Source organism: Rhipicephalus microplus, chromosome 3, assembly GCF_043290135.1.
Source record: "Rhipicephalus microplus isolate Deutch F79 chromosome 3, USDA_Rmic, whole genome shotgun sequence".
NCBI lineage: Eukaryota > Metazoa > Arthropoda > Arachnida > Ixodida > Ixodidae > Rhipicephalus > Rhipicephalus microplus.
The window spans coordinates 106,057,657-106,078,102 of record NC_134702.1 but is presented as its reverse complement, the minus strand read 5'-3'; the positions used below and the strand labels follow the sequence as shown (position 1 = coordinate 106,078,102).

Sequence of the window (20,446 nt, the reverse complement as noted above, 5' to 3'; positions counted from 1 at the left end):
ACCGTTCAAACTTGACACTCTCTCAAAGAGGTTCAGCGAATCTTCTACGTCTTCATACGAGTCACCATGAAATACTGGTGGCCGGTGAGGTCGATCGATCACCACGTGTGCCGGTGTTACCTGGCTTGTCATGGTGGTGGCGTCCATTGACTGAGTTCCCCTCGGCGTGAAGTGGAGAGGACTGAATTCTTGTTAGTAACCTCGAAGACGGCGGCTGATCCTCTGATGCACAGGTGTCAACTTCACAAGATCAACTCGCTGGTGGTCGGGGCTATGCTGTCTTGCATTCGCAGGGCTTTGACTCATTACCCCGCACCTCCACCAAAAATTTAGCGATGTTGAAGGACTCCGGGGTGTAATGAAACGTATTTATTAAAAGAACGAACCTGTGCCCACAACTTGAAGTGACTATCGGCGTAGAACTGTCGCACATCAAAGATGTCATTCAGCTGCCTTTTTCCTTTTTCACAGAAGTCCCGAGCGCGTGGCGCACATTGGCCGGGTCCAGCTGGGTGCTCGTGCCATCATCGTCTCTGCACTACACAAGACGGCGCGCATGTGTGCCCCTGTGCGCGCAGTACATATATATATATATATATATATATATATATATATATATATATATATATATATATATATATATATATATATATATATATATATATATATATATATATATATTATGACGACTCGGTTGTAACGAGGTTTATTCGTCGTGAACTCGGGAATGAACAAGCGCAACGGACCCGACAAAGAAGCGCTCGTGCCAAGAAGATGATGATTGTCAGCCAGAACATATGATGATGATAGACTGCTGTTCAGATGAGGATGAAGCGCATAATAAATGCCTACACTGATCCCCCCCCCCCCCCCCCCCCCGTGGAAGCGGCCAGCCTGGCCGCTGCGGGCGGGTAGTCAAGGTGACGAGGGAATCCCGCATGCTGGAACCCAATAAAGTTTATTCTCTCTCTCTCAAGGTGACGAGGAACGTCGTGTGGAAAGCTTCATGCGGGAAACGTGTACAATTTCGGTGCTGCGGTAACGGCGGTCAGTTGGCACGACAAGAGGCGTCACACGATAGTTGACAGGTGAAGTCTGCTCTAAAACAACATATGGGCCCATGAATCGAGGCTGAAACTTGTCGCAGAGACCAGGTGTGCGAATTGGTGTCAATAGCAGCACCTCGTCACCCGGTCGGAATGATACCACACGATGAGAGGTGTCGTAGACGGCCTTCCTTGCTTGTTGCGTAGCTTCCATGTTCATACGAGCGCGCTGGCGGCACTGGGCAAGGCGAGAAATATATTGTTCGCAAGAAGATGGTGATGTAGGGCCATTGCTGGTGAAGAAGGAAACATCGATAAAGAAAGTAGGTGAACGTCCGTAAACGAGATAAAACGGTGAGTAGCCGGTTGTGCGCTGAACAGCGGTGTTGTAGGCGAAAGTGAGGAACGATAGAAGTTTATCACAGTTTCTGTGATCCGGTTGAATGTATACGGCGATCATGTCGGCAAGGGTTCGATGAAATGTCTCGGTCAGACCATTTGTTTGAGGATGGTAGCTAGACGCCATCTTGTGTGTGGTACCAGAAACGCGAAGAACATCACCTAAAAGCTGTGATAAGAACACCTTTCCACGGTCACTCAGAAGTACACGAGGAGCACCATGACGTAGTATTATGGCCTGAAGGACGAAGTCAGCAACTTCTGATGCTGAACCAGTAGCTACTGAAGTTGTCTCGGCGTAGCGTGTCATATGGTCTACGGCGGTGACTATCCATCTATTTCCAGCACCAGTAACAGAAAGGGGCCCATAAAGATCGACACCGACGACCTCGAAAGGTGTTGTAGGGCACGTCATTGGCTGTAACTGACCAGCCGGGGGAGATGTCGGAAGTTTGCGAAGTTGGCATGGAGAGCAGGAACCCACGTACTTTGCTACGCTGGTAGAAATCCCAGGCCAATAAAAGCGGCTTCGAATGCGGTCGTAGGTTTTGTGAAAGCCTAGGTGGCCAGCAGTCAAATCGTCATGAAAGGCGTTAAGTACATGATGTTGAAGAGCGCGTGGCAGAACAGGTACCCAGCGTTGGCCGTCAGGATGATATATGTGACGATACAGCACACCGTCCTGAAACTTGAAGTGCTCGAATTGTCGACGAAGGCGTGCATTGGGTGGACGCGTAGCTCCTGAAAGGTGGTCTATAATGCGCCGACAATACGGGTCAGCCTGCTGGCGAGAGCTGAAGGGTTGTTCATCGTCGATTGGCGGTAGGTACAGCGAGGCGAGCAAGGCAACAGAAGTGGGAGTCACGTCCGCACTGGTGTCGTTGGAGGTGGCAGCTGTAGTGTCGAACGACGCCGTAGGTAGTGGGCAACGAGAAAGAGCGTCGGCGTCTTGATGTTATTTGCCCGATTTATAAATAATCTCAAACTGATACTCCTGTAGGCGTAAAATCCAACGACCCAAGCGTCCGGACAAGTTCTTCATTGTAGAAAGCCAGAATAAGGCGTGGTGGTCCGTTACGATGGTGAATTGACGGCCGTACAGATAAGGGCGGAACTTTTGTATGGACCAAACCACAGCGAGGCACTCCTGCTCAGTGATGGTATAGTTTTTTTCGGTAGAAGTTAGCACTCGGCTATCATATGCGATGACCCTTTCCCGTCCAGAGTTATCGCGTTGGAGGAAAACAGCACCTATACCGCAGCCGCCGGCGTCGGTATGCAGGAGTGTTGGGGCGGTGTCATCAAAATGGCAGAGTACAGGCTCTGACGTCAAAGCTTTCTTCAATAGGTAAAACGCCGACTGACATTCCCCGGACCACACAAAGGGTGCATTAGATGCAAGTAGTTTGTGAAGTGGCGCAGCTATTGAAGCGAAATTTCGTATGAAGCGACGAAAATATGATGCGCGGCCAAGAAAACTTGGCCTCGCAATCCTTAAGTCTTGTGGGGCATCGAAATCGAAGGACGGCAGCGATCTTTTCGGGGTCAGGGCGAATACCGTCCTTGCTGACGAGATGACCGAGAACCTTGATGGATTTGGTGGCGAAACGGCACTTCTTAGTGTTGAGCTGCAGACCCGCACCGGCGAGGCATGTTAGGACGTCATCCAAGCGGCTAAGGTGCTGAGAAAACGTTGATGAAAAGATGATAATGCCATCAAGGTAGCAGAGACACGCCGTCCATTTCAGTCCACGCAGGACGGTGTCGATCATGCGTTCAAACGTCGCGGGCGCATTGCAGAGCCCGAAAGGCATCACGTTAAATTCGTATAGGCCATCGGGGGTTGCAAATGCTGTTTTTTTCTTTGTCGTCATCGTGCATGGGAATTTGCCAATATCCCGAACGCAAATCAAGGCTTGAGAAGTATTCGGCGCCTTGCAGTGAATCAAGGGCGTCGTCGATGCGTGGCATGGGGTACACGTCCTTGCGTGTGATGTTGTTAAGTGCCCGGTAATCAACGCAAAAGTGCACGGAGCCATCTTTTTTTCGTACCAAAACAACAGGGGATGACCAAGGGCTAGTAGATGGACGAATTATTTCTCGTTGTAGCATGTCAGCGACGTTTTCCTCGATGATTTTTCGCTCAGCGAGAGACACGCGGTACGGGCGGCGATGTACAATAGATGTTCCCTCTGTCTGAATGCGATGCGCTGCAGTGGTAGTTCGGCCCAACGTCGAGGAGCAGGTGTCGAAAGAATCGGCGTGTTTCGTTAATAACGCAAGCAACTGCTGCGCCTGCATAGGTGTTAAGTCATCACTGATAAGAGCTGTGAAGGGAGAGGATGAGGCAGGCTTACTCATAGAACGGCCGTTGGTAGAGGCTGGGTTAACTGGCGTGACGCTGACAGGCTCCGCATCCACAACACAGGCTACTGCAGTGCCCTCTGGCAGGATAACTTTCTCTGGCATTTCATTCGTAGCAATGACGAGTGCGGAGCCATGGTGAAAGCGTACGACACCTGATGCAAGGGCTATGCCTTTTGCGACGCAAGTCGACGAAGGGGACACCAAGACGTCACCGTGGTCGATGTCCTTAGAGATTAGGGTCACAATTCGTTCTTGATGTGGCGGTAGTTCGAGATCTTCGCGAGCGAACAGGCGTAGAGGCTTGTAGACGTCTTCGTCAAACATGGAGTCCATATTAGTTAGGTGCAGAATCCGTTCACCACAACATATAGCGGCTGAAGAAGAAGATAGGAAGTCCCACCCTAGAATTAGCTGGTGAGAGCACCGGGTAAGCACAGTGAACTCGATGTAATGCAAAATGTCATCAATAAACACACGAGCAGTACAAAGAGCAAAAGGGCGGATAGCGTTCCCCTGGGCTTCGACTAGATTGGGTCCATTATAAGGTGTCATTACTTTTTTCAGTCGTTTGCACAAATCATACCTAATCACAGAAACTGTAAAACCGGTGTCCACCAAAGCGTCCACGAGAACTCCTTCCACCGTAACAGAAACCATGTTGAACGGGCGTGCTGGAGGAATATGAGTCCTACTGTTACATGCAGTTTCTCCTCCGAAAACTGCATCATTTAGTTTTCCGACCTGTTGTGAGTAGTAAACGAGACTGGCCGAAGAGGAGAGGAGGAGCGACGGAAGGGCGAAGGTGATCGGCGTCGGCTTGAACGGTAAGTGTTCCGCGTCTCAGTCGACGCGGGCAGAGATGGAGACCGCTGCTGTCCAGATGAATAACGCCGAGCGTAAGAATCCCCTCTGGAAAAGTCCCGTTCGCGCATGTCGTACCCGCGACGCTCATCCTGCTGGCGCTTGCGGCAGAAGCGCGATATATGGCCACGATATCCACAGTAAAAGCATGTTGGGCGAGACGGGCGCCAAGGCGGGTAGTAGAGGGCGTTCGGCGCACCGGGAGATAGCGCACTCAAGTGGACAGACGGAGGGTCGGGTGGGATTTGCCGGAAGTGGACCGGTGGTGCAGCAGCAACCGGCGTGAATGATGGCAGCGGTGAAGTAGAGTTTACGTTGCGAGGAGGTGCGGCCGCAACTTGCGCGTACGTTGGAGGGCTAGACGGAGGTGGCTGGACGTAGGCTGGACCGGTGAATGATGTTAGTTCCTCCCTTACGATGTCACGGAGGGCCATGCTTGAAGGCTGTGTGACAGATGGAGAAGGTTGTGAGATGCCCATTGATTGAAGTTCTTCTCGTATAATCCCCGTGTCATGTCACGCAGGTCCCGGTCTGCTGTACGGTGTTCACTATTGCCCGACTGAAGGCGAACAGAATCAAGTTCGTCGAGACGCTGACACGCAGAGACGACGTCAGTGACAGTAGAAGGATTCTGGGCAACAAGGGCATTGCAGGCAATGCTTCCGATGCCCTTCAGTATGTGGCGCCGTTTGTCCGACTCGGACATCAAAGAACTGACGCGCCGGCAAAGCGCAAGGACATCCTCGATATAAGATGTGTATGACTCGCCGGGATGTTGTTGGCGAGTATCTAGGGCCCTCCTCGCTAGAGCGGATCGAACGGCTGGCGTGCCGAATACTTGGCGAAGCTGCTGCTTGAAGGCAGGCCAGTCGGTGAGGTCGATCTCATGGTTCAAGAACCATGTCTTGGCAACGCCCGTGAGATAAAGCGATACTCGGCGGAGCTTGTTAGAGTCGTCCCAGTGATTAGTTGCGCTTACTCGCTCGTAGTTATCGAGCCAGTACTCCACATCTTCGCCGCGGAGACCAGCGAAGATCGGAGGGTCACGCTGGTGGTTTACGATGTAAAGAGGGGGGCTTGCGGCGCAGTGACGGCTTGCGGCGCAGAGACGGGAGCAGAAATGGCATCCACCCACTCACTCTGAGACATGTTGGCGGACTGAGGGTCCAAGCGGCGGCCTGAACGGAGCTCCAGCGAGTAGGCATTGTAAGTAGAGGTACTGGAAACGTCAATCCATCTCCACCACGTATGACGACTCGGTTGTAACGAGGTTTATTCGTCGTGAACTCGGGAACGAACAAGCGCAACGGACCCGACAAAGAAGCGCTCGTGCCAAGAAGATGATGATTGTCAGCCAGAACATATGATGATGATTGACTGCTGTTCAGATGAGGATGAAGCGCATAATAGATGCCTACAATATATATATATATATATATATATATATATATATATATATATATAGTGTCTAAGAACTTCCCCTATACTTTTTTTGCTTGGCAGTATTGTCTGTTAGAGCTCATGCATATTGTGTCAGCACACGGACAACGCCCCTAAGTATACACTTCTGTCCTCATATATATATATATATATATATATATATATATATATATATATATATATATATATATATATATATATATATATATATATATATATATATATATATATATATTATAATGTAAATGCAAGGTCACAAGCGGTATCAGCGTCGGTACAAAAGCAGCAAGAGCTAGCCGGATGTACGGGCAGTAGTGGGCATTCCTCTTCACAACAATATATATATATATATATATGTATATATATATATATATATATATATATATATATATATATATATATATATATATATATATATATTTATATATATATATTTATATATATATATACAGATGTGTGTGTGTGTGTGTAAGTGTGTGTGTCGCGTTAGCGTAGCACTCCTCCCCCACAGACGAAGCCCGCCGGGCGAGTATAACGGCTAGGTGATCGCGAGTCGCGCAGTTGACAGCGCTTTCGGCACACGACATGAACAAGTTGCGTCTGCCGAGAACGGTAGCCGTGATTGAGGAGAGAAGCCACCAAGTATGTCAGGTCACTGAGGCGATTGACGGTGACGAAGGGGCCGGTATAACGAGCCGGAAACTTTTGACAAAGGCCACGCTTGCGAAACGGCGTCCAGAGCCAAACTATGTCGCGTTTCTCGTAAGACACGTCTTTATGCCGTGAGTCGCAGGTGATCTTGGAATGGCCCTGGGATGCCAACGTACGAAGTCGAGCCACACGCCGGACTTCCTCTGCGCGGCAGATAGTCTGAGCAATATAAAGATCCGCATAAGCATGAAATGGCAGAATGGTGTCAAGAAAGAATTGGGGCGGTCGAACGTAAAAGAGTTGGAAGGGGCTGTAGCCAGTGGATTATGCCTCGCCGAGTTGTAGGCGTACGTAATAAAGGGTAGGATGCCATCCCAGTTCATGCATGGGCTTTGAATTTACATACATAGATAGATATGTGGGGTTTAACGTCCCAAAACCACTATATGATTATGAGAGACGCCGTAGTGGAGGGCTCCGGAAATTTAGACCACCTGGGGTTCTTTAACGTGCACCCAAATCTGAGCACACGGGCCTACAACATTTCCGCCTCCATCGGAAATGCAGCCGCCGCAGCCGGGATTCGAACCCGCGCCCTGCGGGTCAGCAGCCGAGTACCTTAGCCACTAGACCACCGCGGCGGGGCAATTGACATACATAGAAATCATATGGAGGAGCGTTCGGTTCGTGCGCTCCACGAGACCATTTGTCTGCAGATGATAAGGGGTCACGTGGTGAAATTGACAATAACAGAGAAGCAAGAGCTCTTCAACCACGTTGGCATCAAACTGGGGTCCACTATTACTCACAATAATGCGAGGTGGTCCATGGCGAAGTATGACTGTCGACAGAAGGAAGCTCGAAACATCGTTTGCCATGGCTATTGGCATTGTGGCGGTCTCCACATAACGCGTCAGGTGACACACAAACGATGTCCCAACGGTAGTTGTTTGATGAGTGCGGGAAAGGGCCGACAAAATCCACTCCCACCACTTCAAAAGGCGTCGAGGGTGGTGTCAAAGGGCGAAGGAGTCTGATCAGGGCAGTGTTCGGGTGCTTGAATTGTTGGAATTTGTCACAAGTGGCCACATACTTTTCTATAGGCCTTCTCATTCCAGAACAGTAGGATCTACCTTGAATTTGGTGATACGTTTTGGCAAAACCTATGTGTCTGGCGGTCCCGTCATCGTGCATAGCACGAATCACGTCTCGTCGCAACTTTGTGGGGACCACTAATAGTAAGCGTGCGCCATCAGCCGCGTAATTCTTTATAAGACGGCGATCTTTCTTGGGGACCTTCGACGCAACAAATTTTGTCTGCTCATTTGTCTGTTTGTCCACCCTTTACGTTACACCGTACCCTAAACGGCACCAGCCAATATCACAAACGGCCGACCCCATCCGCAGCGCCCATCAATGTTGCTCAAGATTCAGCGTTGAAACTTGTGCGATTGTCAATGAAAAGGTAATTATTGCGCATATCTGAGCCACTATAACAACACGTATATATTCTGCATGTGCGTCATGAACTAGTAAAGGCATACATAAGTAATTTGAAGGACGGTGGCGTTTATCACGCTGCGCTGACCATGCAACGCTTGCACAAAAAGGCAAGTGTTTCGAACGCTTTGCTAAGACTACACGGTGGCACCTACTCGTCGCCTCGCGTTCTACATTTTATCACCTCTGAAATGGGCGCACACGTTCGCCTCATAGCCGCACGCTTCGTTTTTCAAGGTAACTTAGCACTCATGTCTCACGTGTGACGTGACTTGATGCGCTCGTTCACCTCCGCTGCATGCTCGAGGCACTCTAACGCAGCAGCTCCAGAATACCATTCATCAATTTTCTTGTGCAGTGCATCAAATAAACGTTTTTTTCTTTCTCTCCAGCCGCAAGACTATCGTCTTTTGACGACATTTGCAGATTAAAATGCACATACGGGGCCAATTTTTTATAGAGCAGGTCATCTTGGATAACAAGGCCATTGTTGTTTTTCGGCTGAGCAGCTGAGTTGAAAAGGGCGTCTAGGGCGCGGTCGTCGCGCTGTTCTTTCCTGAAGGTGGTGAGGTCGCGAAAACGTGTATTGTTAATGGAGGCTAGGAATTCATCAAAATTGTCGGCGTCACGTAGCAGGAGCCGCGAAAAACAGTAGGTGTCGGCATGCTGGCGGCCACCCTTGTAATGGACCGCAATGTGAATCTTCTGCAAGCGTATATATCGGCCATGGAGCAAGGCGACCAGATGGGTCACGGAGACCTATTAACCGACATAGCGAACGATGGTCGGTAACAAGCGTGAAGTGATGGCCGGAGAGGTACGGGTGGAACTTCTGCACAGCAAAAACTACAGCGAGACACTCTTGCTCTGTTACGGTGTTATTCTGTTCGGCCTTGCTCAACAAATGTCTGGCGTACGCAATGACATGCTGGGCATCACCACAACGCTGGATGAGGACTGCACCGAGGCCACTTGCATAGGTATGCACTTCAGTTGTGGCAGAAGGGTCAAAATGGTGGAGTATAGGTCTGGAAGATAGAATGAACTGTAGCTGCCGAAATGAAGATTCACAATCCGTTGTCCAGGTGAAAGGCGTGTCCTTACGTAGCAACGAGGTCAAAGGGTACGCAGTGCCGGCGAAATTGGGTACAAAACGTCGGAAGTACGAGCAACGACCTAAGAAGCTTCAAGCTCGCGTAGCGACTGTGGCTGCTCGAACTTGCTCTCTGCTAGAACCTTTTGTGTGTCTGGCCGTACGCCGTTCTTGTCCACTAGATGGCAGAGTACTAGCGCCTGTAGTTGCCCAAACTGGCATTTTTTTAGTTCAGGGTAAGGTCAGCCTGTTAGAGGCACGTCAAAACAACGTCATGTCGCTAATTGTGTTTTTGCAAAAGTGCGACTGAAAATTACGACGTTATTAAGATAGCATAAAGAATTCTCCCATTCGAGGCCGCGCAGATTCGTGCCCACGAATTTTTCGAACGTTGCGGGTGCGTTTCACGAATCCAACGGCATAACGTTGAATTCAAGCAAGCCGTCTGGTGTCACAAAAACTGTTTTCTCTTTGTCAGTGGAATGCATTGGTATCTGCCAGTAGCCCGATCAGAGGTGCACAGATGAAGATTAGGACGCCGAGTGGAGACAGTCACTGCCATTGTCGATATGGGGAAGCGGATACACATCCTTTTTAGTTTTCATGGAATTAAGACGCCGGTAGTCGACTTGAAACCTCCAGGATCCGCCTTTCTTTTTCACAAAGATGACCAGCGCAGCCCAAGGATTAGAATAGTCTTGAATGACGCCCTTGGCCAGCACATCATCCACCTGGTTAGCGATAACCTTAGGCTCCGACGCGTATACGCTGTAAGGCTTCTGCCTTTTGGATGCGCTAACCAAGTGTCGATCCTGTAACGAGGCCGTGTGTTGGGAATACGCACTTCCTTGGCTTTCTGGCTATTGCCGTCACGACGCGACGTCGACGAAGGCAACAGTCACCATGCCAAGGGAGGAACTTTTTTTTATTTGGGCAACTTCTAGCCAAGAAACGCCCCGCCACGGTGGTCTAGTGGCTAAGGTACTCGGCTGCTGACCCGCAGGTCGCGGGTTCAAATCCCGGCTGTGGCGGCTGCATTTCCGATGGAGGCGGAAATGTTGTAGGCCCGTGTACTCAGATTTGGGTGCACGTTAAAGAACCCCAGGTGGTCGAAATTTCCGGAGCCCTCCACTACGGCGTCTCTCATAATCAAATGGTGGTTTTGAGACGTTAAACCCCACATATCAATCAATCAATTAGCCAAGAAACTGTAGCTCGAACTTGTGCGGATAGCGGCGAACAGAGCCTCAGACGTTGATCAACTGTTCCGTGGCAAGGTACGTCGGCACTTATACATGTGGCAGCGAACGCTCGAGCATTATCGGATGTGACCGCGTTTGTTCTAGGAACAACTGATCCGTACGCGTGTGTGTTCCGAAGCAAAAGAAATGATCACAAGATAATCTCTTATAGTCTCAGTCGTTCTGGCGATATTTGCGCAAGGCACTATCTACACATGTAAAGGGCCTGCAACATGAAGAAACACAGAAGGAAGAAGCATGCATGGCATTATCGTGTGCTGAAAAAGAGTTCCGTCTGTCCCAGTGGCCTACGCCCAACGCTTTTCTCGTTCCACTCTGAAGTTGAGTAAGGGGAGCGTGACGGTGCATACGTCATCGATTTGCAGCCAAGTTGAATCAATTTCTCTTAAGTTGAGCTCATCGAAATAAATGTGAACTTTATGCAATTTTTTTGCGCTAGCATGTGGTGTGGAGTGGTGCATGTATCGCGCTTTGCTAAAAATTTATTACAACATCTGTAAAGCCGCGACATCGCAGCAAGCAGGAACTTACCGGTCTTCAACTTCTTTGTGCAGTGCAGGGACATCTACGTCCCTGCAAATAGAGCGAATTTCAGCAAGATGGCGACTCCTGAAGCTCTACTGACTGCTCCTCTAAGCCGGATGAAGTGTTCTCGACGGAAAATCGATCACGCATTCAGAAGATGCATTTTTGTGGTCACAACCACCTGCAGCATTCTGTGATGTTGATATATTGAGCGCCCCTTACATTATTATTGGTTTTCTTTCCTATTCTATATCCACCTTTTCTAAGTACCTCAAGCTTCTGCTACTACAGGAAAGATTGATAGTCAAGGTCTGGGAGCAAACTAATTGCTTATTCAAAGAACACCTAATACGTTTTCAATACATAGCAACGTGCCACTTTCGTTTACCTGTTCAACAATTATCAAATGCCCCTATAGACACTCGCTCCGTATTATCTGTTCCTCTTCTCTCCGGTTTTACACTTGCGCTGTAAAACCGGAGAGAACCGGATGTTATAACCGGATGTTATTTTTTAGGTGTAAAGAGAGAGAAAGAGAGATAGAGTGAGTGTGAACACGACTGTAGAATAGATGTAGTCGCGAATTTTTTTCCCCTTTGTATTTAGGAGTGTTTAGGGGTGTTGCTTTGATGAGGGGTGTTGGTTTGATTTGAACGCGATTCGAAGAACAAGCCGGAGAAAAAGAAAAACGTAGTTTAATTCACCGACATTTATGTCACTGCGTCGCAACGGTCGAAAGCTTCGTATCACCATTCCTTTTACTTCGAGGGCTTCATATACACGTCGAATTTTCTGCCCCTAATATAACCGGCAAGGATCGTCAGAAATATTTGTGTCACTATTCTTGTCCCATTCCTATAAGTGTCCATGCGTTTTTAGTGCCAAAAAGCGCGTGGCCTCCAACACAGTCAAACCTCCATTTTAGTACCACTAAAGATGCCTCAAGGGATCTTTAGGCGTCTAAATTTGATTGCCTAATTTCTACCTCTTTTTTTAAATTATCGCCGCCTGAAATGTGTGTTTGGTCTCTGTCATTAAAGCCAGATTTTTATATCTCGCGCCACGTTTTTTTAGGCATTCTAGCTAAAACAATTATTCAGAATGGACATATTTTGATTTTAATAGCTTTAGCAGCTGTACCGCAATCACGATTCAACATAAAGCTCTTTTGTGCGAGTGGCCAATCACAGCATCATTTGAGACTTTATGTTGTCGGAGATGCCGTGCAAAAAGTCTCCGCACAGCCGTTCAGAGTGCAACAAAGGACTGTTTATAACGACGAATGCACTGTTGGTGTTAGCTCTAGCGGCCAATTCATCGGCTAGAAGACGTAAGTGAACCTTGCGTTTCTTTCCGCTGTACGGGAAAGGATGAGTGACAGCTCCATGCGAACTGCGTGTGAATGGTGTAGGCGATTGTCCTTTAAGTCTATAGTGTATTAATGGCTGTGCACTCCAGGTGACAATGCTTGCAAGAGAAGTCAGGTGCGAATATTTCGAGAGAGTGACCGGGGCCAGTCTTCTATGCACACGACGTGGCCATCTTCCAAAATAGATAGATAGATAGATAGATAGATAGATAGATAGATAGATAGATAGATAGATAGATAGATAGATAGATAGATAGATAGATAGATAGATAGGGGCAGAAGTGCTGGCAGTACGCAAAGGAATGTTTCGCATTTTAAGCGACCCTTTTAATTTACACATCTTTAGTTTATTTTCATATATGTATACAATCACTGCCACGGAGCTGTCATAAATATACCCACTTATAACAACACTCATGCCATGAACATTCTATTGTTATAACTAGTATTTGCTATAAACGGGCTGCACGAAAAAAAGGCATCATAGAAGAGTGGCAGGCTGTTTTGAGAAAATAGATATCGACTGGATATGCCGACAGACATATGAGATGAGAATAAATTTGCGAAACATGTTTGGATACTCACTGGTTCAGACGCTTCATGGGGCCCCTACAAGCCTTATGCCGCTAATTTTTAACAGCCTCTGATGCTTTGTGCGCTGTAACCCTTCCAAATGTCAACTTTTTACTCTTATTTTATGTCCAAAAGTGCGTGAACGGAAGCCACTGCCGCTCTCCCACCAAAGCACACTTTGAAAGTCACCTTTACTGCAATGCTGCACAGCTATGCACTTAGGCATACCGAAAATTGGAAAGGGCGCTGGAGGACATTGGAGTGCGGGGTGGGGGTTGTGTAGTTTCCAATTTTCGTTTTAACGTCATATCATTTGAACTCGTTTCGCATAAATTCCGGTGTCTGCGTCAGTGTCGGTGACAGCGTAGTTGGATTTGAGCGGGAATTCGTCGTGCTGTGGGTGACCAAAAAATCAGAAAAAGAGGCAAATAAAAAGAATACCAAGAAATTCTGGCTTTATGAGAGGAGCGAACCCGGGTTGTTTGTGCGAAAAGCTGGTGTTCAACCACACAGCCACGCGTCTGCTTGTGGATGGAGGGAAAATACCAGCAGGAAGGAAAATAGGAGGAAAACAATGGCAGGGAGGTTAACCAACCTATAGGCAGCTGGTTTGCTATCCTGCGCATCGGAGGGGCATGGGGGAGATGAAAGATAGAAATCAGAGAGGGAAGAGAGAAACAGCACATTCGGCAGCACACGCGCTCACACTCAGTCATAGTCCAGTCTTGTCTTTCGCGGTGTGTGACATTGCTGTTACAGTCGCTTGTAACTTCCTCTGCTTGAAAATGCATTGAAAGTAACTTTCAAGCTTTACAAACACACGCGTCTTGTATACATGCTTCGCGGTACAACGTGAAATATTGCAGTAATAATGCGTGATACAAGCGTTTGCTGCCATCGGTAGTCGGAACAAAAGATTATGATATTGACTATATCGTTTCAAACCAGTCACGAATTACAAAAGGCACACGCAGTACTGCACTTATCTCTTTAAGACCACCCAGCGGGGGCACAGCAACTTCGAAAAGATTTTAAGCACTAAATGCTTGAAGTGTGCACTAGGAACAACATATCACTATCGCGTCCAAATTTTGAGGCGCAGCCTAGGGATACCCTAAGTTTTTTCTTGATTGATTGATTGATTGATATGTGGGGTTTGACGTCCCAAAACCACCATACGATTACGAGAGACGCCGTAATGGAGGGCTCCGAAAATTTCGACCACTTGGGGTTTTTCAACGTGCGCCCAAATCTGAGCACACGGGCCTACAACATTTTCACCTCCACCGAAAATGCAGCCACCGCAGCTGGGATTCAATCCCGTGACCTGCGGGTCAGCAGCCGAGTACTTTAGCCACTAGCCCACGCGGTGGGGCCATTTTTTTCTTTTTTTTCTTTTCAAGAGCGTCATGTTACCGCACCTTTCAAAATGCACACACAACAGCCAGAATTCATTTTTATAGCCGACAATGTGACATGCTGGCCTTACTGTAAGCGGGTTATTTTCCTATCGAAAAGACGCAATTAAATAGTGACGCAGCTTCTTTTTGCTACAACCGATGTATTGTTAAAACCACCATTATTACAAGTGCATTCGGATGTATTGCAATATAATGCGGAAAAAAAAATCTTCTAAAAATTGCTAAAGCTATCAAAATTATGTCATAATATTATACGGCATCAACGAAGCATCTTACAACGTAGGTATCTTCGTAGTTACCTCCAAATAATGACACCAATCAAGGCTCCCTGGCTAGTAGCGGAAAAGTTGATTAGCTTTACTATAGCTGCTGACTAGTAAAGGTATGCTTTGAAGGCGGTAAAATAAGCCGGCAACATGTTAATACAGACCTGGACAAAGTGTTTAGTAACTTAAAGTGTGGCCATGCGAATAAGCAGATGACGTCAAAGAAAATAAAGTTTTGCGCTATTCCTTGTGAAGCCAAGATCTTTCTTTTTTTTTTTTTTGTTTTGCACCTTTCACAGAGGAAGGCAAGAAGCACGGTTGCCTGTACGTGCCGGTAGGTGGCGTCTGCAACCAAACCTCGGTCGTCTACTACTACTCTCCATTCGAAGGGGACTGCAAGAAGTGGCACGGCTGTCTGGGCCCAGGATTCTACTTCTCCAGGCCACGCTGCGAGAAAGCATGCAGAGGTTATGCGCAAAATACTCGCGGACAGGATCCCATACAGTTAAAGGAACGCGCATTTCCTGCTCGCGATGGGTCGTTAAAACTTCGGAAACGCTTTCCACTTCGGTTTGTAGAAATATAAGCATACAAAGAAAACGCAGTGTGCACTTATATCTGAAAAGGCTGAAGGGAATCGCATCGTGCATAGAAAAGAAAAAAAAACAGATAGTTTTAAAGAGCAAAAATAAACTACATCCAGTCGTAAGACACTTTGCAATACAAATCCCGGAAGCCCGGGAAGCTTGGTACTTGCAGCACCTTTAAATACTCTGTAATCTCGAGTTGCCGGCCAGTATTATGGAGGTATACTTCATTCGAAAGTTTTCTCGCAGGTTGAGTATTACTTGTTTACTAGAGCCACAGACGAGAGATGGCCACATGGTGGGCCTCAACTCAACGAGACGAATTGACGTAAACAGCAAATTTACTCCGTGCAAAGATGTATTAAGTGCGTAATAATTAGATTCACATTGAATATTATTGTTGTTTTTAATTGCGTAGCATTTCTTGGCGAACTTCGGCGACTCGGAGCGTATCTATCTATCTATCTATCTATCTATCTATCTATCTATCTATCTATCTATCTATCTATCTATCTATCTATCTATCTATCTATCTATCTATCTATCTATCTATCTATCTATCTATCTATCTATCTATCTATCTATCTATCTATCTATCTATCTATCTATCTATCTATCTATCTATCTATCTATCTATCTATCTATCTATCTATCTATCTATCTATCTATCTATCTATCTATCTATCTATCTATCTATCTATCTATCTATCTATCTATCTATCTATCTATCTATCTATCTATCTATCTAGCCGCCTACGACTTTTAGCTCTCCAGGCCGTTTGGATGATGGTATCGATGCCAAACATGGTATGGCATAAATGACTGTGTGACGAGCATATTTGACTAGTCATAACATGAGAATCATGACATCTCTGTCATGAATGTCATGATTTGCATTTCATGGTCCTGCAGCTCTTGGATGGTTTCGTTCGCATGGCATGCTGCGAAACCGGTATGGTATGACATGACTGCATGGCGAACAAAAGCGAAAGACCCTAACATGAAAATTATGACATGCGTGCCATGTAACATGTTCACATGCCACGCTAATGATGCGCTTGCCATTTCGCTAGCTTTACTTACACCAAATTTGGTATTACGGGACGTGAATGAATGATGAAGGTATGATATTGATGCAAACTTGATAAACATGAGATGCGTGTCGTGTAACAACATGACTACATGCTACGCTCATGATAAGTTCACGGCCACTTTCCTAGCTTCACACGTACCAAACTCGGTATTACGTGACGCGAACGGACGACATAGGTAAATGACACAGACAAACGTAATAATCACAACATGCGTGTCATGTAACAACATGACTACATGCCACACTCTTGATGCGCACGTGGCCGTCTCGCTAGCTTCACACGTGTCGAATTTGGTATTACGCGACGTCAATGGATGACGATGGTACGTGACTGGTACAAACATGATTATCATGAGATGTATGTCATGTGAGAACTAAAGTGCATGCCACAATCAAGGCGCCAATACATTTCAACGTGACGCGGTGCTCGTCATGCTGGCGTTGCGACGGCAGGCGCCCGTCCTGCCATATACTCGCTGGCACGTGCGGTGCTGCGTTGCTTTAACGCATGTGCGTTTCAACGCGTCCCATGTGCTTCCGTCGCAAAAAAAAAGGGGGGGGGGGAGACGCAGTGTTGTCTGGGGAATGCATCGGCACGAAACGCAGCATGTCGCATTTCGCACCGGTTGCCGCCAGGCCGCGTCGATGGACGCTGGTCGCGCCTGGCGTCATACTATAGAGTGCTCGCGTTTTGCTAACGTAGCGTCGCTGTGCCCAGTGTGCGCGCGTGTCAACGCAGCATTGGAGTATATTGGGCCCTTCATAATGTGCTCGTGGCCGTTTTGCTAGCTCGACATATACCAAATTTGCCGTTAAGGGACGCCAATGGATGACGAAAGTATACGACTGGTGCAAACATGATAATTTCGACGCGCGTGCCATGTAAGAACATGACAACATACCACGCTTATAGCGTGCTCGCGGTCGTTTCGCTAGCTCTCTATATAATAAATTTATTATCACGGGACGTGAATAGATGACGAAGGTAAACGACACATTCATACATAATAATCATGACACGGAAGTCATGTACGGCATCATTTACATCCACCTCGTAACATTGTGTTGATTTTAAAATGACATATCAACCTTTCTCATTCGTGCTTCGCATATCATCGATTCCCACTGTGCGTGGGATCTGCCAATTTTTTATTCATAGATAGATATGTGAAATTTACCGTCCGAAAACCACCATATGATTATGAGAGACACCGTAATGGAGGGCTTCGAAAATTTCGACCACCTGGGGTTCTTTAACGTGCACCCAAATCTGAGCAGCCCCACCATGGTGGTTTAGTGGCTAAGGTACTCGGCTGCTGACCCGCTAGTCGCGGCATGGAATCCCGGCTGCGGCGGCTGCATTTCCGATGGAGGCGTGAATGTTGTAGGCCTGTGTGCTCAGATTTGGGTGCCCGTTATTTAAACCTAGGTGGTCAGAATTTCCGGAGCCTTCCACTACGGCACCTCTCATAATCCTATGGTGGTTTTGGCACATCAAATCCCACATATCAATCAATCAATCAATCAATCAATCAAACCAAATATGAGCACACAGGACTACAGCGTTTTCGCCTCCATCGAAAATGCAGCCGCCATAGCCGGGATTTGATCCCGTCTCCTGCGGGTCAGCAGCCCAGTAGCTTAGGGACTAGACCACCGCGGCGGGGTTGTTTTTATGGAAATGAATAAAGTGCGTCTGTAAAAACACGGCCATAAGGCACTATTCTTAGACGAGGCACTTCAGGACGTCCCCAAATGCGTTCATAGCCTATTTGCACGCAAGCATAGTTGCACCATACTGGCGCGACCTCACCACGTTGTACTCGTGTTGAACAACCGTTAACCTCGGCGCACTCATTTTCTCTCACAGATGCTCCACACGGCATTTGCGCCTTGGATAAAGACGAAGGAACCTTCGGCATCCCGCCCTTCGTGAAGAGGTACTTCTACAATCAGATCACCCAGCAGTGCGAGGCCTTCGAGTACCAAGGAAATGGCGAGATTAAGAATAAGGCGAACCGGTTCAACAACGAGCGCGAGTGCAAGGATAAGTGCGGTGAGTTCAAAACTTTCGAACTATTCCTCCTGTCGATTTTGGTAACTTGGAGCATCGCGCATTTTGTGACGGTCAATGGATGCCTAAACAGCACAATTTGGGTTGTTTCACGTTCCGAAACCACGATATGGTTATGTCATAAGGCCCACTGCAGTGGGAGGCTCCGGAGAGTAAGATCATCCGGTGTTTTTTTAGGCTGCAGACAAATTTATACAGCATTCGGAAATCTAGCATTTCGCATCTTTAAAAGTGAAACAATTGCTGCCTGGATCAAATAAGAGCCTTTTGGGCCATGTCGAACCACCATGCCAGTCACACCGATAACTTGTTGAACGCTAGATAGAATAGGTGAACCTCGTAATAAAACACGCACACTGCCGATATCATATGACCTAATTGACAGTGCCCACCCCTATTAAACGTTCCTGGCAATATCAGATAGGGCTAATTTATTTTGAAACCATACTCTGTGTGTACTTATTTGCGATGCGCAGCAAGCCGCAGCTGTCACACCGATGCTGCACCTTTTGCACAGTGCTGTAAGCGCTCATAATTGTCAAGTAGCTGTTCATTTACCCTGTATTTAACTGCAAAAAACATTAACAGTTACATATTACTGCATCGCCAAAGACAATCGACTGCCAAATCCTCCTCAACTTTCTCTCTCTTCAACAGCATTGTATTGATTCTTTACCACTTTCCTCTCTCCCCCCTAATAAAGCTCTTGCCCCCTCCCCCCGGTTTTCGTTTCACTGCTACCGGTGTCGGTCTACCTCCGCCCAAGGGGCGTGGGTACCTTTCCGGTAACGAGTCTAGCTCTAGCGACGTCCTAGACATGACACCGTAGATACGTCATTATGACTTCCTCTTGTTTAAGGATTTATGACGTCATAATGAGGACACTGTTGGCACATCACAGCGTCATGTACGATCACGTGACTTTTTTGCTACGCTTTTGTTTACTCCAGCGATAATCACTTTTCTTGGTCGCGGAAGGGCCTACTGAAAGCTTCAGCCTGCTAATTTGTAAAAGATAAACGAAACCTATATTATTAGGTAGCCTACTATGAAATCAAGATAGGAAAGAAACACCGAATAAATGGCGCTGCGAGGTTAACGCATGTCACGGCGGCCTGGGGCATGTTCCGGGTATATAAGAGAGGGTCTAGGGAAATAGAATTACGCTGCAGTAACACGTTATTGCAGCTTTTTCCTGTATCTATTTATGTTTCATTCTTTCGTGCTCGCGGCGTACGCTACCCGTTTGATATGAACCAACTAGCCTGCATTAAGGTCTTAATTCTACATAGGTAATCACAATACTGGTAGTTTTATGTCCCTCAACCACCATGTATTTGTTGAGGGCCACCATAATGGAAATGTTGAATTTCTAGTGTTGTCTCGCGTGCACTGACATGTCGCACAAAACGCGGGATTCTGCCATTCCACCTACGCTAAAATTCGACTGCCGCCGCCATGGTAGAACCCATGACCTTCACGACAGCAGCAGAGTACCGTCGACACTGATTCGTCATGGCGGACTTCTAAATAGGTGGCTTGCGGGGTTTAATGACATAATTTACTGGTGATGGTTTCTTCAGTTAGGATAATGTAACACGTGTCGCATTAGCAATGCCATATGGCCACTTGGCTTGCTATCAGTTTGTCAACCTCTAACGTTTCACTCTTTCAATCCCGTGGCCACCGAGATAAAATAAAGAACATAAATACGTTTTTCTTTCTTTTGCAGAAGGTTCTTACAGAGCGAAGAATGCCATTAAACAACGTCATGAGCAGGGTCTCACGTGGCCCCCAGATTACTGGTGATGCATCCGAAGCCGCGCAAGGGAGTTAAATAAAATAAGACAATTGATATCATCAACTGAGAAACTGAGTTCTTTAAAAAACAGCAACACAGCAACTGAGTTCTTTACACG

At 47.1% G+C, this 20,446-nt stretch overlaps 1 protein-coding gene across 1 annotated transcript; it reads left to right on the top strand.

Moving 5' to 3' along the window:
- The first annotated feature begins 9,045 nt into the window (after positions 1 to 9,045).
- On the top strand, positions 9,046 to 20,381 carry LOC142802892 (BPTI/Kunitz domain-containing protein-like). The gene is made up of 4 exons (XM_075887972.1): positions 9,046 to 9,244; positions 15,073 to 15,240; positions 18,324 to 18,509; positions 20,260 to 20,381. Exons 1-4 carry the CDS (start codon positions 9,046 to 9,048, stop codon positions 20,334 to 20,336), a joined length of 630 nt encoding a protein of 209 aa, XP_075744087.1. The 3' UTR covers positions 20,337 to 20,381.
- The last annotated feature ends 65 nt before the right edge of the window (positions 20,382 to 20,446 follow it).

Excerpts from the sequence above, each read along its gene's own strand:
- LOC142802892 (XM_075887972.1), top strand. The coding sequence starts at position 9,046 with ATGGTCGGTAACAAGCGTGAAGTGATGGCCGGAGAGGTACGGGTGGAA. Across the intron at positions 15,241-18,323 it reads CTGCGAGAAAGCATGCAGAG|ATGCTCCACACGGCATTTGC; the intron begins GTTATGCGCAAA and ends TTTCTCTCACAG. Across the intron at positions 18,510-20,259 it reads CGAGTGCAAGGATAAGTGCG|AAGGTTCTTACAGAGCGAAG; the intron begins GTGAGTTCAAAA and ends TTTCTTTTGCAG.